We start from the raw sequence: 20,002 nt of genomic DNA on the forward strand, positions 1-20,002 counted from the left end.
TTTGTCATGGCTATTAAGGAATTGTTTTAAGTCTGGTACCCGAACGCATGTATAGCTTTTTTATATAGCTATGTAATATTGTTTGTAGATGGGTGTAACACTTAATTTGTCTTTAGTGTAACATTCAATATATATACCTTAATACATGTAACATTGAGTGTTACACATACATTTTAAAAAATTACACATAAATAAATAATGTCAAGTGTGTAAAAAAAAAAACTACACGTATTTGACTAGTCCGAGTGTTGAACTGAAGACTTTACTTAACTATTAAACTTTTTGAAACTCTTAAAAGTAAACTTTTAAAGTTAAAAATAATTTTTAAAAAACGATGTAATATTTAAAATGAAAAGATCAATATTTCAACCAATAATAATTAAATATTAATTTTTTATGCGCTATATTTAGTATCAAATTTGTCACAGAATGTGTTCAACTTAATATAAAAAATAATATTGTATTAGAGTGTAATTTTTTCTTTTTAAATGCCAAAATGTGATGTTGATACATCAATTTCACATTGTATTGGAGATGCTTTAATAATTGGTTGAACGGGCCACTCCATTTATAAAGGAGATTGTGTCATCATTCCTAAGGAAAATTATATTTGCACTTACTAAATTCATTAATGTCACCACTAAATTATCATTTATATTTATTACAATTATACCTATATAAAATTACATTAAAACCCAGCAATATACCCCCATATTAACTATAAATAGAAATAATATTTTTTTCACATTAATAAAAATTATACACCCACATTAATTATAATTAGAAAATATTTTTCAAAAGAATAAAAATACCGAGATTCTCTGGTATGTCTAACGTACTGATATATTAGATTTTTCTTAACCGTTAGATCTGCGTACTTCTTAATTTTTACGTAATTTTATGCAGATTTGATGAACATAAAATTTAACCTATTAGTATGTTAACGTACTGGAGAAAATCTCACCAACATCATTTGTTACTCTAATTTCTTCTTCATAAGAGATTCTTACTATATCGATGATTTTTTCTTCTGTGATTCTATTTTATTGAAATGTGATAAATAAAAAAAGCATATTTTTTAAAGTTTCAGTACGAGCGTTCTTGCTCTTGTTTAAAGATTCATACTTAATATAGCAATGTGGACACTCAAAAGCTAATAACAAAAAAACGTGTAGAACTATATTGAATAAAAGCAAAAAAAACAATCACTCAATAAAACTATAACCCATTGAGCACGATAAAAAAAAAAGAACACAATAATTAAAAAAAGATGTTTGACAAATAAAAAAACAAAAATAATGAATGAATTACAATAATTTTAAAAAGGAATGAAAGTGATTTACTATTTTGTAAATTAAATCAAGCTTAAAGCTTAACGTTAGAGTGGGGGTATGAAATGAGAATGTTAAATTAGGTATTACAAAAATGATAATCTAAAAAGAATATACTATTCAAATCTTTATTAGAAGAATATTAATTGTTGGGAGTATCTATGAATTTTAAAGAAATTGTGCTGGGTGATCTTTTTTAATAATCTATTTTTATAAATAGTTGAACTTTTTTTATTTTATGAAAATGATCGTTTTGTTTACATTATTAACTAATGTTGATTAATAATAAAAAATAATTGAATCAATCCGTAATAAATTTAAGTCAATCATTAATAAACTTAAGTCAATTAGTGATTAACTATTGAGTCAATTAATGACTGACTTTGACTCCGTAAACGACGGGCTGGACAGCTCCCAAGTCCGGCGCGACGGTGACTTCTTTAGTAAAAAGGTTTGGACACAACCATTCCTATCAGCTTCCGTTGAATCCTAGGGACCGTTTGGTTGTGTAAACAAAATTGGACAAAATTAAGATTTGAATAAGTTGAAAAATAAGGGCCATTACATTATGATTTTGTATACTTTCTTCTGCAAAGAAAATTCCCAAACGAATTTTGTCCTATATAATATTAATAGGAAAGTAGAAAATAAAAAACAACATATATTGTTTTCATAAATCCAACTACCTATAGTTTAAGACTGTTTGTTTTAGTGGCATCGAGAAATTGAGAAGTAGATTATAGGTTCGGTCTCACATTATATATATATATATAAATCAAACTATCTGAAGAATGCATTCTAAAAGAAAAAACTAACTTTTGAATATACACAAATAAAAATACTATAGGCATTTAAAGATAATGCAAGGAGTGTTATTGTAATTATCTCATTTCTTTATTAGAAAATAATGCGCATAATTTTGTACCAATATTTAAGAAAATCTGATTTTTAATTTCTTTTAAAAGGCTGATTCTATTGAATTCTCCACACCCCATCTAAATACACACATAAAATTTTAAAATGATTTAGTTTACTTATACGCCCCTGTAATTCTAAATTATGCATAAAACTTTCACACAACCTCTTTTTTCTTTTCTAATAAATTTTCATACAATTATTATTTCTTAAAATGAAATCCAGAAAAATAGTTACCATTGCGTTTTAATTTCTCACACATCATTTTTTGCAGGGAGGACCAAATTGTTTAAATAAATTTGCATATGTAATGGTAAATTTACTTTTAAAAAAATGTAATAGTAAAGAGTGTTCTTGAATAAATTTTCAACAATAAAAAAGGAGACATATAGAAAAATGAGAGTAAGAAAATAAGAAAAAAATGAAATGATGGTTGTGGAAAGAAAAATGAAATGGTTTAGGGGTAATCTTATGGAAATATTAAGGTAATTTTCGAATTATGTGTGTATTAAGTATAAAATATTTCAAAACTGTATGAGTGTGTATTTAAAAAGTGTTGTGAAAAGTTAAGAGTATTTTTTTTATCGTTCAAGTAATGTTTTTAGTAGCACTAAAATATTATTTAAAATATTGATTTTAATTATTTTCTTTTATGCACATGTTATGTTAGACTCTTCAATTGATTGTAGTAATTACTAACAATCACAATAGTGCATTATGTCGTTACTTGCATAATAAAACTGATATTATTTCTAAATATGTTTTTTTATTAATGCTATAAAAATTAATCCATAATAATTATGAAATTTCCTTATGTTTATTCATTTTGAGACTAAGATGTGGTTCATCTAAATCTATTTTAAATTGACTGAACCTTATTATAATACTATTAATTAGAGGAGTTTACTCTGTTATTAAATAAAAATTACGTTTGTATTGTTTAGTCACATGATTAATTCCAATTTTGTCCCGTATATTAACTCTCTAGTGGTTTTTTTTTTATAAAGTTATGCTATCTTCCTTGAAGATGTATTATATTCATAGTCTAATCTACTATTCAAATATTCGAGAACATCTATTTTCAGAAAAAAAAAAAGAAAGAAACCCAGGACATCTAACATCTAAATATTCAGCCAAATTAGGGTTAGGGTTAAGGATTTTCCCCAATTTCACCTCAGACATTCGGAGAGAGAAGAGAGAGAATGGCGAAGGAGGAGTTTAGGATTTACAATTCGATGACTCAACAGAAGGAGATCTTGAAGCCCAACGTCCCTGGTAAGGTCGGAATGTACGTATGTGGCGTCACCGCCTATGATCTTAGCCACATCGGCCATGCCCGAGCTGCTGTCAATTTCGACGTCCTCTACAGGTCTCATAATTTTTTTTGTTCTTATTTGAAGTTCGATTTTTTTTTTTGTTTGCTGTGATTTCTTCGAGCTGCTGCAGATGATTTTGATTTCGTTTTTCTATCTATAAGATTTATTTTTGAGACTCTGAAGCTGCGTATGAAGCGTTCTGGAGAAATTTTACTTATTTTTTAAGGAAAAAAATAAAGCTTTTTTTGGTTGACTTATTTGTTGGATCTGAAGTTAATTTACTTGATTTGAGATTGTGCAGATATTTACAGAACATCGGCTATGAAGTCACGTATGTTCGAAATTTCACAGATGTTGATGACAAGGTGCGTTTTAGTTGAAGCCAGTTGTCCAGATCTTGTATTTTAATTTGTGGAACGGTTGGAACGGTTTTTTTTTTTTTTTTTTTTTTTTTGAGCGTAGTCAAAATAGAATGCGAGATATCATTAGCTTGGATTAGGTTCCTACCGACAATGGTTGCTATAAGATTTTGTTACATTCTTAATGTTGTTCTGAAAGACTTGCGAGGTTGGTTTATTTATTGTTTCTTTTAAGGAAAACCGTTTAGTGTTACTGTGCTTAGGATGATAAATGATAATTATTTGATGTATTTTTTTCCCTCTAAAAAAGTATTTTAACAACATAGGATTAGTAGGCCTTACCCGAGCCATCTTATTTGAGAGAAATGCTGCCCCTGGTTTTAATCAATCACAAATTCCCATGCTTATTCCAAACCCACAAGTTATTCCACAGCGTCCCACAAAGTTTTACATTAAAATCTATGAGTTTTTGATAATCAGTGGTGAATGGAGATCATTATCATCGGTGATACTCAGTACTGATTCTAATTTTTTGCTATACTCGTGAATGCATTCAGCAATACGCTACTGTAGAAAACTTTTCAGAAGGTGCCAATTGTTGTGTGATGGGCCCCCTAGACCTCCACTACGTTTCACTTATGTTAGGAGGAGGCCCAAACGCGGTCGAGGTGATGTGGCAGCAAAAGGTGTTGTGGAAGATGGTGAGGTGGAGGCTGATGTTAGAGGAAAATAGGCTGACATGGAAGGAGTGAAGAGAGTTGGAGAAAGAGTTGTTGCAGGGGATGCGTGATAGTCCAGATCTCGAGAGAGACCTCGGGAGAGGAGAGGGAAGTGGGAAACGGTTAGTGAGGAAGAAAGGAATAAAACCAGAAGCAAGAAGGCTGGGAAGGGTATCGAGATTGTAATTGAGTTTTCTTAGACGAGCCACTGCTCTAGGGAGTGCAAGGGGTCACTCGAACACCCCCATATCCCTTGTATTTCCTTCTTCAGTAAAGCAGCATTGATTTCCATTCCATTGTCTTGCATTGCTGTGTGAATTTACTACGCACTAGATCTGGTGTTATCATTGTGTTGGTAGCAGCCTAAAAGCTTAGAAAATTGCATTCATACAATAATTATATTTATAAGGCAATTATTAATGAAATTGGAAAGAATGAGCTTGGAGGAATTGCAAAAACTCCAGATCACAGACATGTATTGCTCTAGACAGTTGGGATGGGTTTGAAAGTTTTAATGTGGTTGACTATATGAATTGTTATAGTGCTTGGTTAGGATTCAGTATATCTTGTGTGCTTTATTGCTGAGACTGTATGTAGCATTTATAAGAAGGATGGATGAGAAGGGGAGAAAGGAACAGAAGAGGGTAGAAAATAGAAAAAGAGAGAGGAAACCTTCCAGGAGCTGTTTCTATTCTATGTTTGTTTTGATGCTTTGGTTTGGTAATAAATGCGTCATTCCACAAAAAAAAAAAAAAGGAAAAAAAAAATCTCAGCAACTTTGGTTCGTGCAATTTTAATGTTGGCGTATTAATCCCTGAACTTTTGTTTTATTTTATATTATTTGTTTTGGGCTTTTGGTTCCTAACACGCAATGGAAACATGATTACCATTGTTAAATTTTAGAAATTATCTGTCAATTTTTGTGTTAGAGACCAAAACTGCCAAAAAAAAGTTAAGGGATTAATTTGTCAAAAAAAGTTCAAGGACTAATGGTATCAAAACAGTCTGCCTCATTTTAGAATTGTGGATTTGGGTTTTCTTTGGGTACTGGTTTGTATTTTTGCTTAGTTTCGAAATAGGAACAATGATGGCTATGAAAGCTGCACCTGTGTGCACTTTGGTGCTTATATATTGTGTGAGTAGCACGGAAAAAAGTTTAGAGGAGGTTAAGTGTTTCTCGGGAATATATTTACGAGAGTATTGCTAAACTTAATTCTTCCTTCCCTTCTGAACTTCCACTTGAACACTATCTATTGCTGCTTGACTTGATTTTTATACCCTGTGCTTTCAATTTCTCATGTTGTGATACTCAACATTGGGATCTTTGCAGATAATTAGGCGGGCAAATGAACTTGGAGAAGATCCAATAAGTTTAAGTAATCGTTATTGCCAAGAATACCTCCATGACATGGAAGATCTTCAGTGCCTCCTTCCGACCCATCAGCCACGTGTATCTGATCATATGGAACAGATAAAAGACGTGATAACTCAGGTGCCTCTCTGTCTCTGTCTCTGTCTCTCTCTCTCATGATACTTGAAAAAGGTCTGTATAATAATGTGTGGGCAGGTGTATAGCTTCTTTCTCTTAATCCTTGTGAAGAAAGAGAAACTGAAATCACATTTTCATGAATAAAATAAAAAATAAACAAAAAGATATAATAGTAGCGTGTACCTTGATTTAAAATTCGCATATTGAGAAATTTGAGATGAAAGAAAGGTTTTAATTATAGCTGCTCGAAGGGTGTAAAATATTTCCATAGTTTCTTGATAAAGTATTATTTCACGTTTTTTGTTTTTGGTAGTTCTTCATTGTATAGTATGTACTAAAATGTAGTCGCACCTTGCTTTACATGGAGTTGATGCTCATCTGCACAATGATGTAATTAATCAATGGCAATTAGTCATCCTCTTTCAGAATTTTTAAACATTTTATTTTCAGTTATGCTACATGGTGGCTATTTTCTTAAGTTCAATATATTTGTCCTTTACGTATTTATTTGTGGAATCTTTTTGTATAATGCAGATCATCAACAATGGCTTTGCGTATCCTGTTGATGGAGATGTATTCTTTGCTGTTGATAAATTCCCAAATTATGGTCAATTGTCCGGACAAAGGTTGGAAAATAATAGAGCTGGTGAACGAGTAGCTGTTGATTCAAGAAAGCGTAATCCAGCTGATTTTGCATTGTGGAAGGTCTTAATTCGTCTCCAAGTTTCCCAATTTCTAATATCTGGTTAATATCTTAGAAAATATTTTATTTTATAATTTTTTGCAGGCTGCAAAGCCTGGTGAGCCTAGTTGGGACAGCCCCTGGGGACCTGGAAGACCTGGGTGGCATATTGAATGCAGTGCTATGAGTGCCCATTATTTAACATTCAAGTTTGATATTCATGGTGGTGGAATTGATTTGATCTTTCCGCATCATGAAAATGAGATTGCCCAAAGCTGTGCCGCATGCCAAGAGAGCGCTGTGAGTTACTGGATGCATAATGGACATGTTACTAATAACAATGAGAAAATGTCTAAGTCCTTGGGCAATTTCTTCACCATTCGCCAGGTAAACGTTGTCTTCTTAATGGTTTAGGAGCTTCAACATATTTTCAATCATATATAAGCATTTAATTTATTTCTTTTTCTTGTAGATAACCGAAAGGTATCATCCACTGGCTTTGAGACATTTCTTGTTAAGTGCACATTACCGGTCACCTCTCAATTACACAGTCTCCCAGTTGGATAGTGCCTCTGATGCGTTTTATTACATATATCAGGTTTGAAATCTTATCTAGGACTAAGAATTTTATTTGAAAGTCCAATCTATTAGGAATACAAGTGTCAAGTCATTGACAATTTCAGACCTCTCTTCTGCAGGAACTAATACTCCTTTTAAACCTTTATTTTAACCTCGGTAATTTATTTTAGTGGATGTTCGACCAAACTTTGGTGAGCTCCGTTCTAGATAATCCAATTCCCTGTTTTTCCCTTTAGTGGGAGGGCTTATACTTCCTGTTTTGTCGTTATTAGTAGAGGCAGTTGCACAAACCTTTTAAGTGACAAGTATTTATTGGTTTTCTTCCTGAAAATTCTATATTATAGCTATTGGTAACTAAATATGGGTTTCTTATTGTCCTCGATTTAGATATTGTTTTAGGTATCAATAGAAGTGGAGGCGCAAGGCATTAATATATTTGTTTCCTTAGAGCCATTAATGTAGTAACTAAATATGACAGCTATTGGTAACTAAATATGGATTTTTTGTTCTCCTCGATTGTTTCTTTGCATGTTTTAGGGATGAAAGACATTCACATCAAAATATGGGGAGTGACAACTGCCCTTGATGTAGTAAACCGGGTACAATATTTCATAGGATTATACTAAGCTTATAGCCATGATTAATACGCTTGTAACTACCAGGCATAGTGCTCAATTGCATCATACCTTATGGCCTATAGTGATTACATGTCACAACTATTGTCTATTTGAATGGATATGTTGGCTGAAAATGTTTTGCAACTAGAAAGATGTATCCTTTTGTGGCCAAGTCGATAGTAAGATATCCGTTTCGGCTTTATTTTCTGTGGAATATATTTGTTCTCTAACGCAATGGTTTAGTTTTTCTATTCTATTATATGATGGCTTGGTCTTTTCTTTTGATTGCTAGACTTTACAAGACTGTGAAGATGCATTATCGGCATTTCAAGAAGAGATCCCGAAGGAGGGAGTGGAACAAAGTGGCAGGACAATTCAGATCAATCCTGTTGATGCTCGAGAATGCATCAGTAAGCTACACACTGAATTTGAGACTAAAATGTCTGATGACATGAGCACTGCACATATGTTGACCGGTGCGTTTCAAGATGCCTTGAAGTTGATTAACAGTTCAATCAACGCAGTTAAGGTAATAGTTTTAAACAACTTTAATGATGATCCGTGTTCTCTCTCTCTCTCTCTCTCTCTGTAAGGAACTCTGTCTTTTGTAAATGTGTAAAAATAATTGAAACTTGCGATTCTTGGCAGAAGAAGCAACCAAAGAAACAGAAGCAGCAGAAGCAGAAGCAGCAAGAGCAACAGAATCAAGAAGAGCAAGAGAAGCAACAAAAGCAATTGATGATTCAATCCCTTGTTGAAGTGAAGCAGGAAGTTAAGAAAGTTCTTAGTATACTGGGTTTACTATCCTCAAATACATACTCTGAGGTGATATGGATTGTGTGTGTGTGTGTTTTTTTTTTTTTTTTTTTTTTTTTTTTTTTTTCAATTTAAAGCTGATGAGTTATAGCATGAAATTGACCAAAATTTTCCCTGCACAGGTGTTGCAGCAGTTGAAAGACAAGGCTTTGAAGAGAGCAGGTTTGGCTGAGGATGATGTGACGCAATTGATTGAGGCGAGAACAATAGCTAGGAAAAACAAAGATTTTTCAAAGAGTGATCAAATCAGAGCCGATTTGACCGCGAAGGGCATTGCCCTCATGGATCTTGGGAGGGAAACAATCTGGAGACCTTGTGTTCCGGTGGAACAACAACCTGCATCGCCCGTCGAACAAGACCAACAGGCATCGCTGGTATGAACGCGCTTGTAAACCACTGAATTTTATAGGACCCCATTAGCTAAGGATTTAAACTGTCCAAACTGCTTAAGAGCTATTTGGTTTAATTTGATTTTGTCAAAAATATCAAATCGTCTAAATGAAAAAAATTATATTTTTTATCAATATAATTCAAACATATCACACGTCTAAAAGTTCATCATTGGAAGTTTCTATTTTATCAGTGTAGAATATTTATCATGGCTAATAAAAATTAACATATATAAAAAACAATTTTAAAAATAAAATTTTGAGTGGATTATGACGGTTTAGGTGGTTTAAGGAGTCTAAACCATTAATCAAATTACCTGTCAAAAATAGGTTAAAAAATTGCCTAAATTGTTTAAAATCTAAAAATAATTAACGTTTTGGTTTTGTTTGATTTGAATTGAACGGGTTTGATGGAATTTTTTGAACACCTTTGATGTCATTAGTTGTTGGCTGGTATAATTATTTATCAATCCAGAAGCTAAAACAACGCTTAAATAGGCATATGGTGAGCGAAGTCATGTGACGGCGTCTTATTTTTGATGCATTAAGTTTTACTTTTCTTTCTAAAAGGAAATAGGACGTGGACGACAAAATACATGAACGTTTTCAATTAACTTCCCGAAATAAGAATATGGTATATTATCCTTATCGGAAAAGTTTTATGTAAGTTGTCAAATATGAGAGTAGTCTAAGATTTCGTTCACTTCGCGGATTCGAGTTTTTAATTCGAGTTGAGATGTGACATTTTTTGAGAGTTTTTCACTGTAGCAGAAAAAGTTGATGTGACATTTTCTGAGAGCTTTTAACTGTAGAAACCTAAAACTGAAAATTCAAATCGGTGAAATAAACGAGGCCGAAATATCTCCACCACTTTTGTATATCTAACAATAGTTTTAAAGTGCACTATAATGTCTTGACATGTACTATAAGTAGAGGCAACCTTTCTTCACCTAGAGGTACGGAGTGACTTTTTTTTTCTTCCCCACTTCTAACAAATACAAATTGTGAATTTCTTTCTAAAGAAACTGTTGACGGTGAAATCTCGTCAACAGAAATAGACCGGGTCACTTCTAGGTATCCCGTTGGATTACCGGCTTGATATTGACTCTATACTTAATTTATGCAGTGAAGTGTTTGTGGTATTTTTTGAGTGGTGAGCAATATAAGAAAAATATGCTTAAAGTAGAAGAACACACGAAATTTATAGTGGTTTACTCTGTTAATGAAAAGCTACATTCACTGTAGTTTTATATTTCTTTTGAAATTGTTACAATTTACATCAATTGTTGCTCTCTCGTTTTTTTTTCCCTCTCAGGACGCCCACCTCCTTCTTGTATGGGGTTTCGCCCTTTTTATAGCCGAGCTTCCTTCGTCGGATGGGTTTCCTTTGTAGGTAGAAGCACTCAAGTGGTCTGCCTTTCTAGGTCCAGACTGTAGCCCACTAATCACTTTTACAAACTGTTCACTAAGCCAATTAGTCTCCCATTACGGCTCTGTGCGTACCTGTAATCGTATTTTGTCCCTCGTAAGGCGGTTTAAGGGTTTGTAATTAATGCTTGTACTACAGACATCCTCCATTTATGCACCCAACTTGCGATGTCAGGCTTTCCCCTTTAGGGCATTCCTCTCGCCGTCTCTATTTGCTCAGCCTAGTTGTCTTTCTTGGCAATTGATTTTCTCCCAAAGGATTCCCGTCGTAAGGTCGACGGTACTACCTGTCGTCGTCATGAGGAGTCGACGTCCTAAGTTGGGCTTCTTTTGCAGCAGAAGGAAAGGGAGTCCTCAACGTCGAGGGTTGTTGCATTTTGAGGAAAAGTAAGGCCACGTGTCACACTGTTATTTTTTCATGCGTCATCCATATTTTTTCACACAATAGCTGCCCCCAGGTCGAGGGTTTCTTTTAGAGAACCTCGAGCTTAGGTTCGGTCGTACCTTCGTGCTTTGGGTGTGGGAACCTGATCCCGAGCCTTCGTCTGCAATGATGGTCTGGATGCTTCAGATTTTCTCGAGGAACGCAATCGTTGCGTCGGTCGCTTCCCCATGCTGACGTGAGGCCTCATTTCGAAAGGGCGAATGTGAGCCTTTGGATCGTGTCCCTTCATTTTCCCGCCTTTGTCTGTTGTCGTTAGATCTGGGCGAGATGTCCCTGCCATTGGATTTCATGAACTTCATCCAACGGTTAGGGGTTGAGGGCTTGTTTCCCTTTAAATATCCTTCGAACCGAAGCCATTCTTACCCAAACTTTTAGAACTGACGTTGCTCTGCCTGAATTTCTCCTTGGGAATTTCTAACTTGCGCTCTTTGCTTCCTTTGGTGTATCGTGAAGCTACTTGGTTTCCAAACTCCGTCCAGACTCTGACTTACCGGTAAGCTTTAATCATTGTTTATTTGTGTTGCTGGATGATTTTACTGGCTTTCCCAGTGAATCATATGCATGTGTTGATATGCAAAATGTAGAGGATAGTAACTTACTATGCTTTATTTGACCCACGTAGAATAATTTTTTCTGATTTCTGGTTGAATGTAAGTCTCTGGCTTCTGGGCTCTGATGAACCTTGGTTGTCACGAGCATTCGTCGTTACCATTTTTATATGAATGGTCGACGTTATGTTGAGGCATTTCAACAGTCGTCGTCTAGAATGGTCGTTGCTTAGAACGATCGTCTTTTTCCTTTTCCTCTCGACTTTAGGACTTTGATTTAGTTCATTGTCTTTTTAATTATCAGAACAATGGCCCAAAACCCCCCTGTCGAGACAATCCTTCCGCCGTCCGACCAGACTCCCCTTCTTTGGAGGAGATTTCATGGTCATCTTCTTCTTCAGGCGTCGACTCTTTGCTGAGGGAAGTAGAAGACGCTGAGGCCGTGTTTGGACCAGGCGATGAGTTCAGCGATGAGTTCGGTAGTGTCGACCACATGATAGACGAAGTGGTTGACAGAATTCCCTTCACAGGTGGCAGCGTAAGTGGGGTTGCTGCCTCGCTGGTAGATGCCCCCCTGGCTGCTACGAGTGGAGATCCGGACAGGCATTTCTTTACGGCCGACATCGTGGCGTCGATGGTCCGGAATAAGGACATTATCCGAGCTGTCAAAGAAGGTTGCATTGATGGGAGGTGGTTCGAATACCTCCTCCCGGATATGCATTTTAGGACTAGCATGCCTCCGACCGTATACCTCACCGTTTATACCAGAGCTGTCACGGCGGGGATGACCCTTCCGGTTCATCCCTTTGTAAAGGACTATTGCCATTTCTATAGTATCTCCCTTGCTCAGTTGGCGCTGAATTTTTGGTACTGCTTCGCCGGCGCCTGGATTTTGTGGAGTCAGCGGTTTGATGTTGATCTTCCGCTGGATGAATTTAGATTCATGTACAGACTGTGTCACGTCGCAAGGTGCGAGGGGTGGTACTTTTTGAGTGGGCATGGGAGATCTCAACCCAGGTTCGGAAAGCTAATATTGGGTATACTCTCGTCGTCACATGGGTGGAAACCTATGTTTTTTATGATACGTGGGCCTTTCAACTTTCATCCCGACGACCGCTTGTCCCGTCGAAGGAAGGTGCAAACGTTGTTTGGGAACATGGGTGAGATTGACTTCTCTTATTCTCTCCCCACTTTTCTTCTCTCCCCTTTTTTTTTTATGCTGACAATCCTTTTATCCTGTAGTTAGTCAAGACTGGCCGAAACTTGCTGGGAATAGATTGGCGAGGGTTGAGCAAGCTTTTTCGTTTTCGTCCGAAGCTCGTCATATTGACACCCTCCTGATCGAGTCCAATCTTCGAGAAGCTGGTTTGATTCTCGATCTCCCAGACCCCACCGTTCTTGACGCCGTTCGCGAATATTTCCATTTAACCGACGAATGTAAACTCCTGATCTTTGACGCCTTTCTTATTCTGGCATTCTATCCAAATGTCGACTATATTTTTGTCTCGTCGTTTGCACATAAATGGCGTCTTTGAGGATTCAGCTTCCCGGTAATCGGCCGCCTCAGCCAAGCCAACAACCTTTATCCTAGGGAAAGGAGAAAGCCAACTCTTCTTCCCAGGCGCCGAGAAAAAAGAAAACCACAAAGGCCCCTTCGGTGTCGGAGGAGGAGGTTCCTGCGCTGAAAAGGATACGCAAAGAGAAAGCGCCGATGACCGAAACTTGGACGCCGACGGTCCCAATTCCTGATGTTGCTGATGTTCCTACGGCGCCGAGGGAATGCATGCTTATCCCGGGGGCAAAAATCATGGATTCCAACTTCTAAGTCTCGGATATTTCTGACGCCGAGATTGGGGCTATGCTGAAACTTCCCCCTCGTTTCTCCCTCGTCTTCCAGGCTCTATATGAGTCTTTTCTCGAGCCGCACTGGATCGCTACCGCCCAGTCTTCTCTGGTTGATCGTCAACGCAAGCAGATTTCCTTCCAGATTCACGTAAGCCTCGATCGAGCTGCCTTTTCTTTTTGTTGATTTCATCCTCTGTATCTTTATTTTCTGACCTCCAATTTTTCAGGGTCTAGTTCTTGCCATTCTCAACCTAATTGATCTAGTCAAGGTTGAAGAACGTGATAAGGAGATGGACAGCGTGGAAGCCAAGCTTAACTCTCTTCTTGACGATGCCAAGAATAAGTGCTCGTCTACCGTCGAGGAGAGGGATGTGGCCGTGGCCCAACTGAGGAGTTTGGAAGGTGAACTGGCCAAGATGTCAAACCTTCAGAAGGAGCTGACCAATTTAACTACTGCGGTCGCGGATCTTACAAAGCGGGCAGAAATCTCTGAGAAGAATTCAGCCGAAGCTACCGAGGCGGTGAAGAGGTACTTTGCTGAAGGAAAAGCTGAGGGGAAGAAGGAAGCCGAAGCCGAGGCCGCATCAGTGTTCGACGCCAATCGTGTGGAGATCATTGATGAGTTTAAGGCTTCTCCGGAACTCATCGACATTCGCACTGAGGATTTTCACTCTGCTGGTCAATAAATCATCGATCTGATAAAACAAGAGCATCCTGAGTGGGATTTGAGCTTCTTTTATGTTGCTCCTCCTCCTCCTGCTGATGATGACAATTCTTCCTCGCCTGGTGATGGTGATAAGTCGGTGGCTGGCGACGAGGCCTAAGGCTTTCCTTTTTATATATTTTTGTGTAATGTGTGACATTTTTTTTATATAATATTTGGGATTTTTATATAATTGCCTTTATTGCTTTCCTTGCCCCTCCTCCTTGGAAGAGTCGGCGTTAGTTTTTGCCCCTTGGGGTTCGTTGTTTTAGAAAATTTCGTAAAATTTTCTAAGTTTTTTCTTGCCTCTCCTCCTTGGAAGAGTCGGCGTCATCTTTGCCCCTTGGGGTCGTCACCTTAGAAAATTTCGTAAAATTTTCTAAGTTTTTCCTCGCCTCTCCTCCTTGAAAGAGTCGGCGTCAGCTTTGCCCCTTGGGGTGTCGCCTTAGAAAATTTCGTAAAATTTTCTAAGTTTTTCCTCGCCTCTCCTCCTTGGAAAAGTCGGCGTCAGCTTTGCCCCTTGGGGTCGTTGTCTTAGAAAATTTCATAAATTTTCTAAGTTTTTTCTCGCCTCTCCTACTTGGAAGAGTCGGCGTCAGCTTTGCCCCTTGGGGTCGTTGCCTTAGAGAATTTCGTAAAATTTTCTAAGTTTTTTCTCGCCTCTCCTCCTTAGAGGAGTCAGCGTCAGCTTTGCCCCTTAGGGCCGTCGCCTTAGAAAATTTCGTAAAATTTTCTAAGTTTTTTCAGTGATCCGTAAATCCCTTACTGCCCCCGTTGTCTATTTAATATACCTTGATTTTTTAAGCAGACAAGTTTATTCGAGGGGTGAATTCTTCTTACTTTTGGACAATATTTTTAAAAACTCATCAATTTATTTAAATTGCCAAAAATATAACTAAGATGTGTAAAAAAATTACATACGTTATTGGTAGTACAACTTTAGCTGTTCTGCATTCCATGGATGCTGAATCTTCTTGCCGGAGAGGCTTTCTAAGATGTAGGTGCCAGGACGCAACACTTCTCTTATTCGGTAGGATCCTTCACAAGTTGGGCCCAGAGGGCCAGTATTTTTGGGTTTTGTACTCTGCGTCACCCTTTTTAATACTAGGTCTCCCGGGACGAACCTCCTTTGTCGAACTCTCTTGTTGTAATATCGCGCTGCTCTTTGCTGATAGGCGGCGAGACGTAGTTGGGAGTCGAGTCTCTTTTCTTCCAACAAGTTGAGTTCTCTATTCATGCCTTCTATATTACCGTTGTCATTGTAGACTACAGTTCTTAGAGTCAGCGTCTCAATTTCTATAGGCAGTACTGCCTGACGTCATACGCCATGGAGAATGGCGTTTCGCCCGTGGTACTTCGGCTCGTTGTTCTGTATGCCCACAAGACCTTGGGAAGTTCCTCGGCCCATTTTCCCTTTAGATCGTCGAACTTCTTCTTTTTGGGTATACTTTAATATTTTATTGACTGTTTCGACTTGCCTATTAGATTATGGATGTATCGGCGCCGACAAATCTTTTCGAATGCCCAAGCTGTCGCAGAATCTTCGTGTTGAGGCATTATCGAATTGTTTCCCATTGTCGGACACTATCGAGTGGGGGACCCCGAACCTGCACACAATGTTGTTCCACATGAAATTGGTGCAGGCTGCTTCCGTGGTTGTAGTCAGAGCCTTTGCCTCTGCCCACTTTATATAGTAGTCTACTGCGATGATGGCAAACTTAAAGCCTCCGGGTGCAAGGTGTAATGGCCCGATTAAGTCAACCCCACATTTGGCGAAGGGCCATGGACTGAGAATGGATGTTAGGTTTTCTGGGGGTGCTCCAGGAATTGTGGCATATCTTTGGCACTTATCGCAACATCGAGCGTATTGGTATGCGTCATTCTTAAGCGTGGGCTAGTAGTACCCTTGCCTCAAAATCTTAAGAGCTAAAAACTGCCCCCCTGTATGATTACCGCAGACTCTTTCGTGGATTTCCTGGAGGACCTTCTGGGCTTCGTTATTGTCCAGGCACCGCTGTAAATGTGTTGAATAGCCTCGTCGATAAAGTAAACCGTCGTACAATAAGTATATGGCGGCTCTATACCTGATCCGTCTGGCATCGTATTTATTATTTTGTAGTTTTGCATCCATCAGGTACTGGACGAGCGGCGTCATCCAACTTTCGCCTGTTTGGATAATTAATGTCTCAATTATTTTCTTAATGGTCGGCCGCTCCAGTTCTTCAATAGGAATGACCCCTAGTGCGTCGGAGTCTTTTGAAGATGCTAGCTTTGCCAGGGTGTCGGCGTTGGCGTTTTTGGCTCGTGGTATATGAAGCATCTCGTAGTTTTTGAACTTGACGAGTTCTTCCTTTACCTTCCTTAAGTACGCACCAATTTTCTCGCCGCGCGCTTGGTATTCTTCTTTCACTTGCCCGACGATCAATTGAGAGTCGTTGAAGATGTTGAGCCTTTCAATTTTCAAGTGACTGGCCAGTCGCAGCTCCGCAATTAGCGCCTCGTATTCTGCCTCATTGTTCGACGCCTTAAATTTAAATCAAACCGCCGAGGTAATCTTGTGACCTTCTGGGCTGATCAATAAGACGCCGGCTCTTGACCCGTTATCGCTCGACGGCTCCATCCACATAGAGCTTCCATTCTGTCGTCTCGACTTCTTCTGGTGTGGTGGGAGCCGGTTTATGGGAGAATTCAGCCAGAAAATCGGCCAGCGCTTGGCCCTTGATCGCTGCTCTTGGTACATACTTAATGTCGAACTGGCTTAACTCCACCGACCATTTGAGAAGTTGACCAGAAGTTTCAGACTTTTACAGCGCCTATCTTAACGGGTGATTTGTGAGAACTCGTATTGTGTGAGATTGAAAATTATGTCGAAGCTTCTTCGAGGCTACCATCAAGGCGAGGGCCAAGCGTTCCATTTCGGTATATCTTGACTCAGCGTCGAGGAGTTTTTTGCTCACATAGTAGATTGACAGCTGGATCCTTTCTTCTTTTCTTATTAGTACGAAGCTCACGGCGTGTTGTGACACGGAGAGGTATAGGCTAAGCTTTTCGTCAAGGATGGGCTTTGACAGGATTGGGGGCTTGCCCAAGTGCTCATTCAATTTCTGGAAGGCCTCTTCACATTGTGGTGTCCATTCAAAGCGCCTACTCCCTTTCAAAGCATCGAAGAAGGGGACGCACTTATCCGTCGCTTTTGATATAAATTTGTTTAGAACGGCGACGCACCCTGTCAACTTTTGCACCTCTTTTGGTTTAGTTGGGGACCGCATCCTGCAGGGCTTTAATATTTTCAGGGTTAGCTTCTATCCCCCGGTTACTGACCATGAAACGAAGAAATTTCCCTGATCCAACTCCAAATGCGCATTTTTGAGGGTTCAGTTTCATGTGGTATTTTCTCAGTATACCAAACATTTCACCCAAATGGTCGACGTGTTGGGTGGCCCTAGCACTTTTCACAAGCATATCGTCGACATAGACCTCCATTGATTTTTTGAGCTGTTGAGCGAACATTTTGTTCACGAGCCTTTTGTAGGTAGCCCCTGCATTCTTTAGGCCAAAAGGCATTACCTTGTAACAGTAGAGGTCCCTGTTGGTTATGAAGGATGTGTGCTCCTCGTCGGCTGGATGCATGGGGATCTGGTTGTACCCGGAGTAGGCATCCATAAAATTCAGCATTTCATGTCCTGCTGTAGCGTCGACCATTTGGTCTATCTGAGGGAGTAGAAAACCATCCTTTGGGCAGGCTTTGTTGAGGTCGTTGAAATCGACGCATGTTTTCCAACTTCCGTTAGGCTTGACTACCAACACGGGGTTTGAGACCCATCGCGGGTAATGGGCCTCCCTGATAAACCCATTGTTGATCAATTTGTCGACCTCTTTTTTTAGTGCCTCGTACCTCTCTGGGTTCATCGGTCGACGCTTCTGGCGCTTGGGGGGATATGAGGGGTCAATGTTCAGAGAATGACATATGATCTCCGAGTCGATCCCCTCCATGTCAGCATGATTCCAGGCGAAGACATCCAGGTTTTTCTTGAGGAAGCCCTCGACCTCAACCCTAAGTGATGGGGTTAGGTCTGAGCCTACTTTCAGTATTTTGGTTGGTTCGCCCTCATCGACTCGAATCTCCACCAACTCCTCGACGGGTTGAGACCATGTGACCTCCTCTTAGATCCTGGGATCTATGTCTTCGACAATACTTTGATAAACCATCCTGGCCTCCTGCCTTCCTGGCTGGTTATATCCGCGCAGGGAATCAGAGTACGCAACTTGGAGGGTTGGCCTTCCAATCACAGCATTGTACTTGGAGCCCCCCTTATTACCACAAAATTAGCCATTGTGGTGGCCTGTCGAGGTTTCTCTCCTGCGGTTATGGGCAACCGGATAGTCCCCTGAGGGATGACGGAGTCCCCAGTAAAGTCGTACAACGGCCTGGAGGTCTTTTCTAGCTGCTCCTTTGAAATCCCCATCTTTTTCAGGCAGTCGGAGTATAGGAGGTCTACTGGGCTCCCATTGTCCACTAAGATCCGGCACACAGTATGGTTCCCGATCATGGCTTCTACCACCAACGCGTCGTTGTGGGGGAAGTGAATTCCGCTGGCGTCGTCCTCATTAAACGCTACGTCAGTGCTTCTGAATCTTGGCATTTTTGAAGCGGAGACACTCCAGAATCTTTCCTGGTAGACCCCTCTAGTCTCATGGGCGTAGTCCTTCTGAGATCTCCTTGAGTCTCCTCCTATATAGGGGCCGCCGAGGATAGTTCGTATGACGCCGACGGGTTCTCGGTCCTCTGGGCACTGGTTCTCCTCTCGGCGTCGACCGTCATTCTGGCCGTCGTGGCCATCGTTTCTAGGTCTCTGCTCGGCTTTGAACTCCTGCAGCTTCCCCTCGCGGATTACTCTCTCGATCTCATCTTTAAGATCGACGAATCGTTGGTGTGGTGGCCGACATCACCGTGGAACCTGCAGTATTTTTTCTGGTTCCTTCGGCTGGAGTCTGACCTCATTGGCTCTAGGCGGCGCAATAGATTCTCACGGCCGACCTGATTGAACACTTCTTCGGCTCTTACTGTTAATTCATGGTAGGAATCGTACCTTTGAAACGGTCGAGGCTTACGGTTCTCCTCTTGCCTCGGCTTCTTAGCTTCTGGAGTGTTCGACGTCGAAGCGGGCTGCTTGTCCCCGCTCCCTCCACCTCGTCGCTTCTTTCCATCCTGTTTTGTTGGCGTCGACCCTTGTTCGGCCCCCTTGTTTTTATTGGACCTGTGCTCAGGGTCGTTCGCATCCGCTTCCTCGGCGTTTATGTAGCCTTGCGCTCGTGTAAGGAATTCCTTATAGCTGGACAGGAGCTTTCGGTTCAGCTCTCTCTTGAAGGGGATAATTTTCTTCATGCTAGACAATGCCCCCATCAAGGCCTCCCGGTCGGTTATGTCCATCGTGGCGGCGACAGCTTCCCCATATCTTGCAAGCCACTCTCTCAACGACTCGTTTGGCTTTTGGTATAGCGTCGTCAGATTCTGCTTTAGGGGGACATACATTTTAACCCCTATGAACTGGAGGGAAAATGCTTCCTTCAACTCATCCCAGCTTGAGATAGAGTTTGGCTTCAGCGTCCGAAACCATCTCGGGCAGAGTCCGTTAAATGGTTCCGGAAGGCTCGGCACATAATCTCCTCGGCATACCCATGTAAGAGCATGTGCCCTGCGTACATCTCCAAGTGATCGTCGGGATCCCCTCGACCATCATATGGTGGGATCGACGGCGACCTGTATTTATCGGGGAGAAGTGGCGCCATTATTTCTGCGGTAAATGGATGGTCGTGTGTG

General features: G+C 39.7%; 3 protein-coding genes across 3 annotated transcripts; 1 reads left to right on the forward strand and 2 right to left on the reverse strand.

Moving 5' to 3' along the window:
- The first annotated feature begins 3,302 nt into the window (after positions 1-3,302).
- LOC21398540 (cysteine--tRNA ligase 2, cytoplasmic) lies at positions 3,303-9,312 on the forward strand. Its single transcript, XM_024167474.1, has 9 exons — positions 3,303-3,615; positions 3,864-3,927; positions 5,971-6,132; positions 6,664-6,834; positions 6,917-7,198; positions 7,284-7,409; positions 8,300-8,536; positions 8,656-8,832; positions 8,946-9,312. Exons 1-9 carry the CDS (start codon positions 3,449-3,451, stop codon positions 9,201-9,203), a joined length of 1,644 nt encoding a protein of 547 aa, XP_024023242.1. The 5' UTR covers positions 3,303-3,448; the 3' UTR covers positions 9,204-9,312.
- A 6,355-nt stretch (positions 9,313-15,667) lies between these two features.
- On the reverse strand, positions 15,668-18,174 carry LOC112092145 (uncharacterized protein K02A2.6-like). Its single transcript, XM_024167496.1, has 3 exons — positions 17,503-18,174; positions 16,142-16,705; positions 15,668-16,027 (listed from the first exon to the last, which is right to left on the reverse strand). The coding sequence occupies exons 1-3, from the start codon at positions 18,172-18,174 to the stop codon at positions 15,668-15,670; spliced, it is 1,596 nt and encodes a 531-aa protein (XP_024023264.1).
- Positions 18,175-18,467: 293 nt separating this feature from the next.
- Positions 18,468-19,714, reverse strand: LOC112092146. Its single transcript, XM_024167497.1, has 2 exons — positions 19,294-19,714; positions 18,468-19,090 (listed from the first exon to the last, which is right to left on the reverse strand). The coding sequence occupies exons 1-2, from the start codon at positions 19,712-19,714 to the stop codon at positions 18,468-18,470; spliced, it is 1,044 nt and encodes a 347-aa protein (XP_024023265.1).
- Positions 19,715-20,002: the final 288 nt, after the last annotated feature.

This window comes from Morus notabilis, unplaced genomic scaffold (assembly GCF_000414095.1).
Source record: "Morus notabilis unplaced genomic scaffold, ASM41409v2 Scaffold20, whole genome shotgun sequence".
Taxonomy (NCBI): Eukaryota; Viridiplantae; Streptophyta; class Magnoliopsida; order Rosales; family Moraceae; genus Morus; species Morus notabilis.

Excerpts from the sequence above, each read along its gene's own strand:
- LOC112092145 (XM_024167496.1), bottom strand. The coding sequence starts at position 18,174 with ATGGAGGGGATCGACTCGGAGATCATATGTCATTCTCTGAACATTGAC. Across the intron at positions 16,706-17,502 it reads GGAAATTTCTTCGTTTCATG|GCGTCGAACAATGAGGCAGA; the intron begins GTCAGTAACCGG and ends TTTAAATTTAAG. Across the intron at positions 16,028-16,141 it reads TCCAGGAAATCCACGAAAGA|TGCCAAAGATATGCCACAAT; the intron begins GTCTGCGGTAAT and ends TGTTGCGATAAG.
- LOC21398540 (XM_024167474.1), top strand. The coding sequence starts at position 3,449 with ATGGCGAAGGAGGAGTTTAGGATTTACAATTCGATGACTCAACAGAAG. Across the intron at positions 3,616-3,863 it reads AATTTCGACGTCCTCTACAG|ATATTTACAGAACATCGGCT; the intron begins GTCTCATAATTT and ends GAGATTGTGCAG. Across the intron at positions 6,133-6,663 it reads TAAAAGACGTGATAACTCAG|ATCATCAACAATGGCTTTGC; the intron begins GTGCCTCTCTGT and ends TGTATAATGCAG.
- LOC112092146 (XM_024167497.1), bottom strand. The coding sequence starts at position 19,714 with ATGTATGTCCCCCTAAAGCAGAATCTGACGACGCTATACCAAAAGCCA. Across the intron at positions 19,091-19,293 it reads GCCGAGGCAAGAGGAGAACC|ATGAGATCGAGAGAGTAATC; the intron begins GTAAGCCTCGAC and ends TCGATCTTAAAG.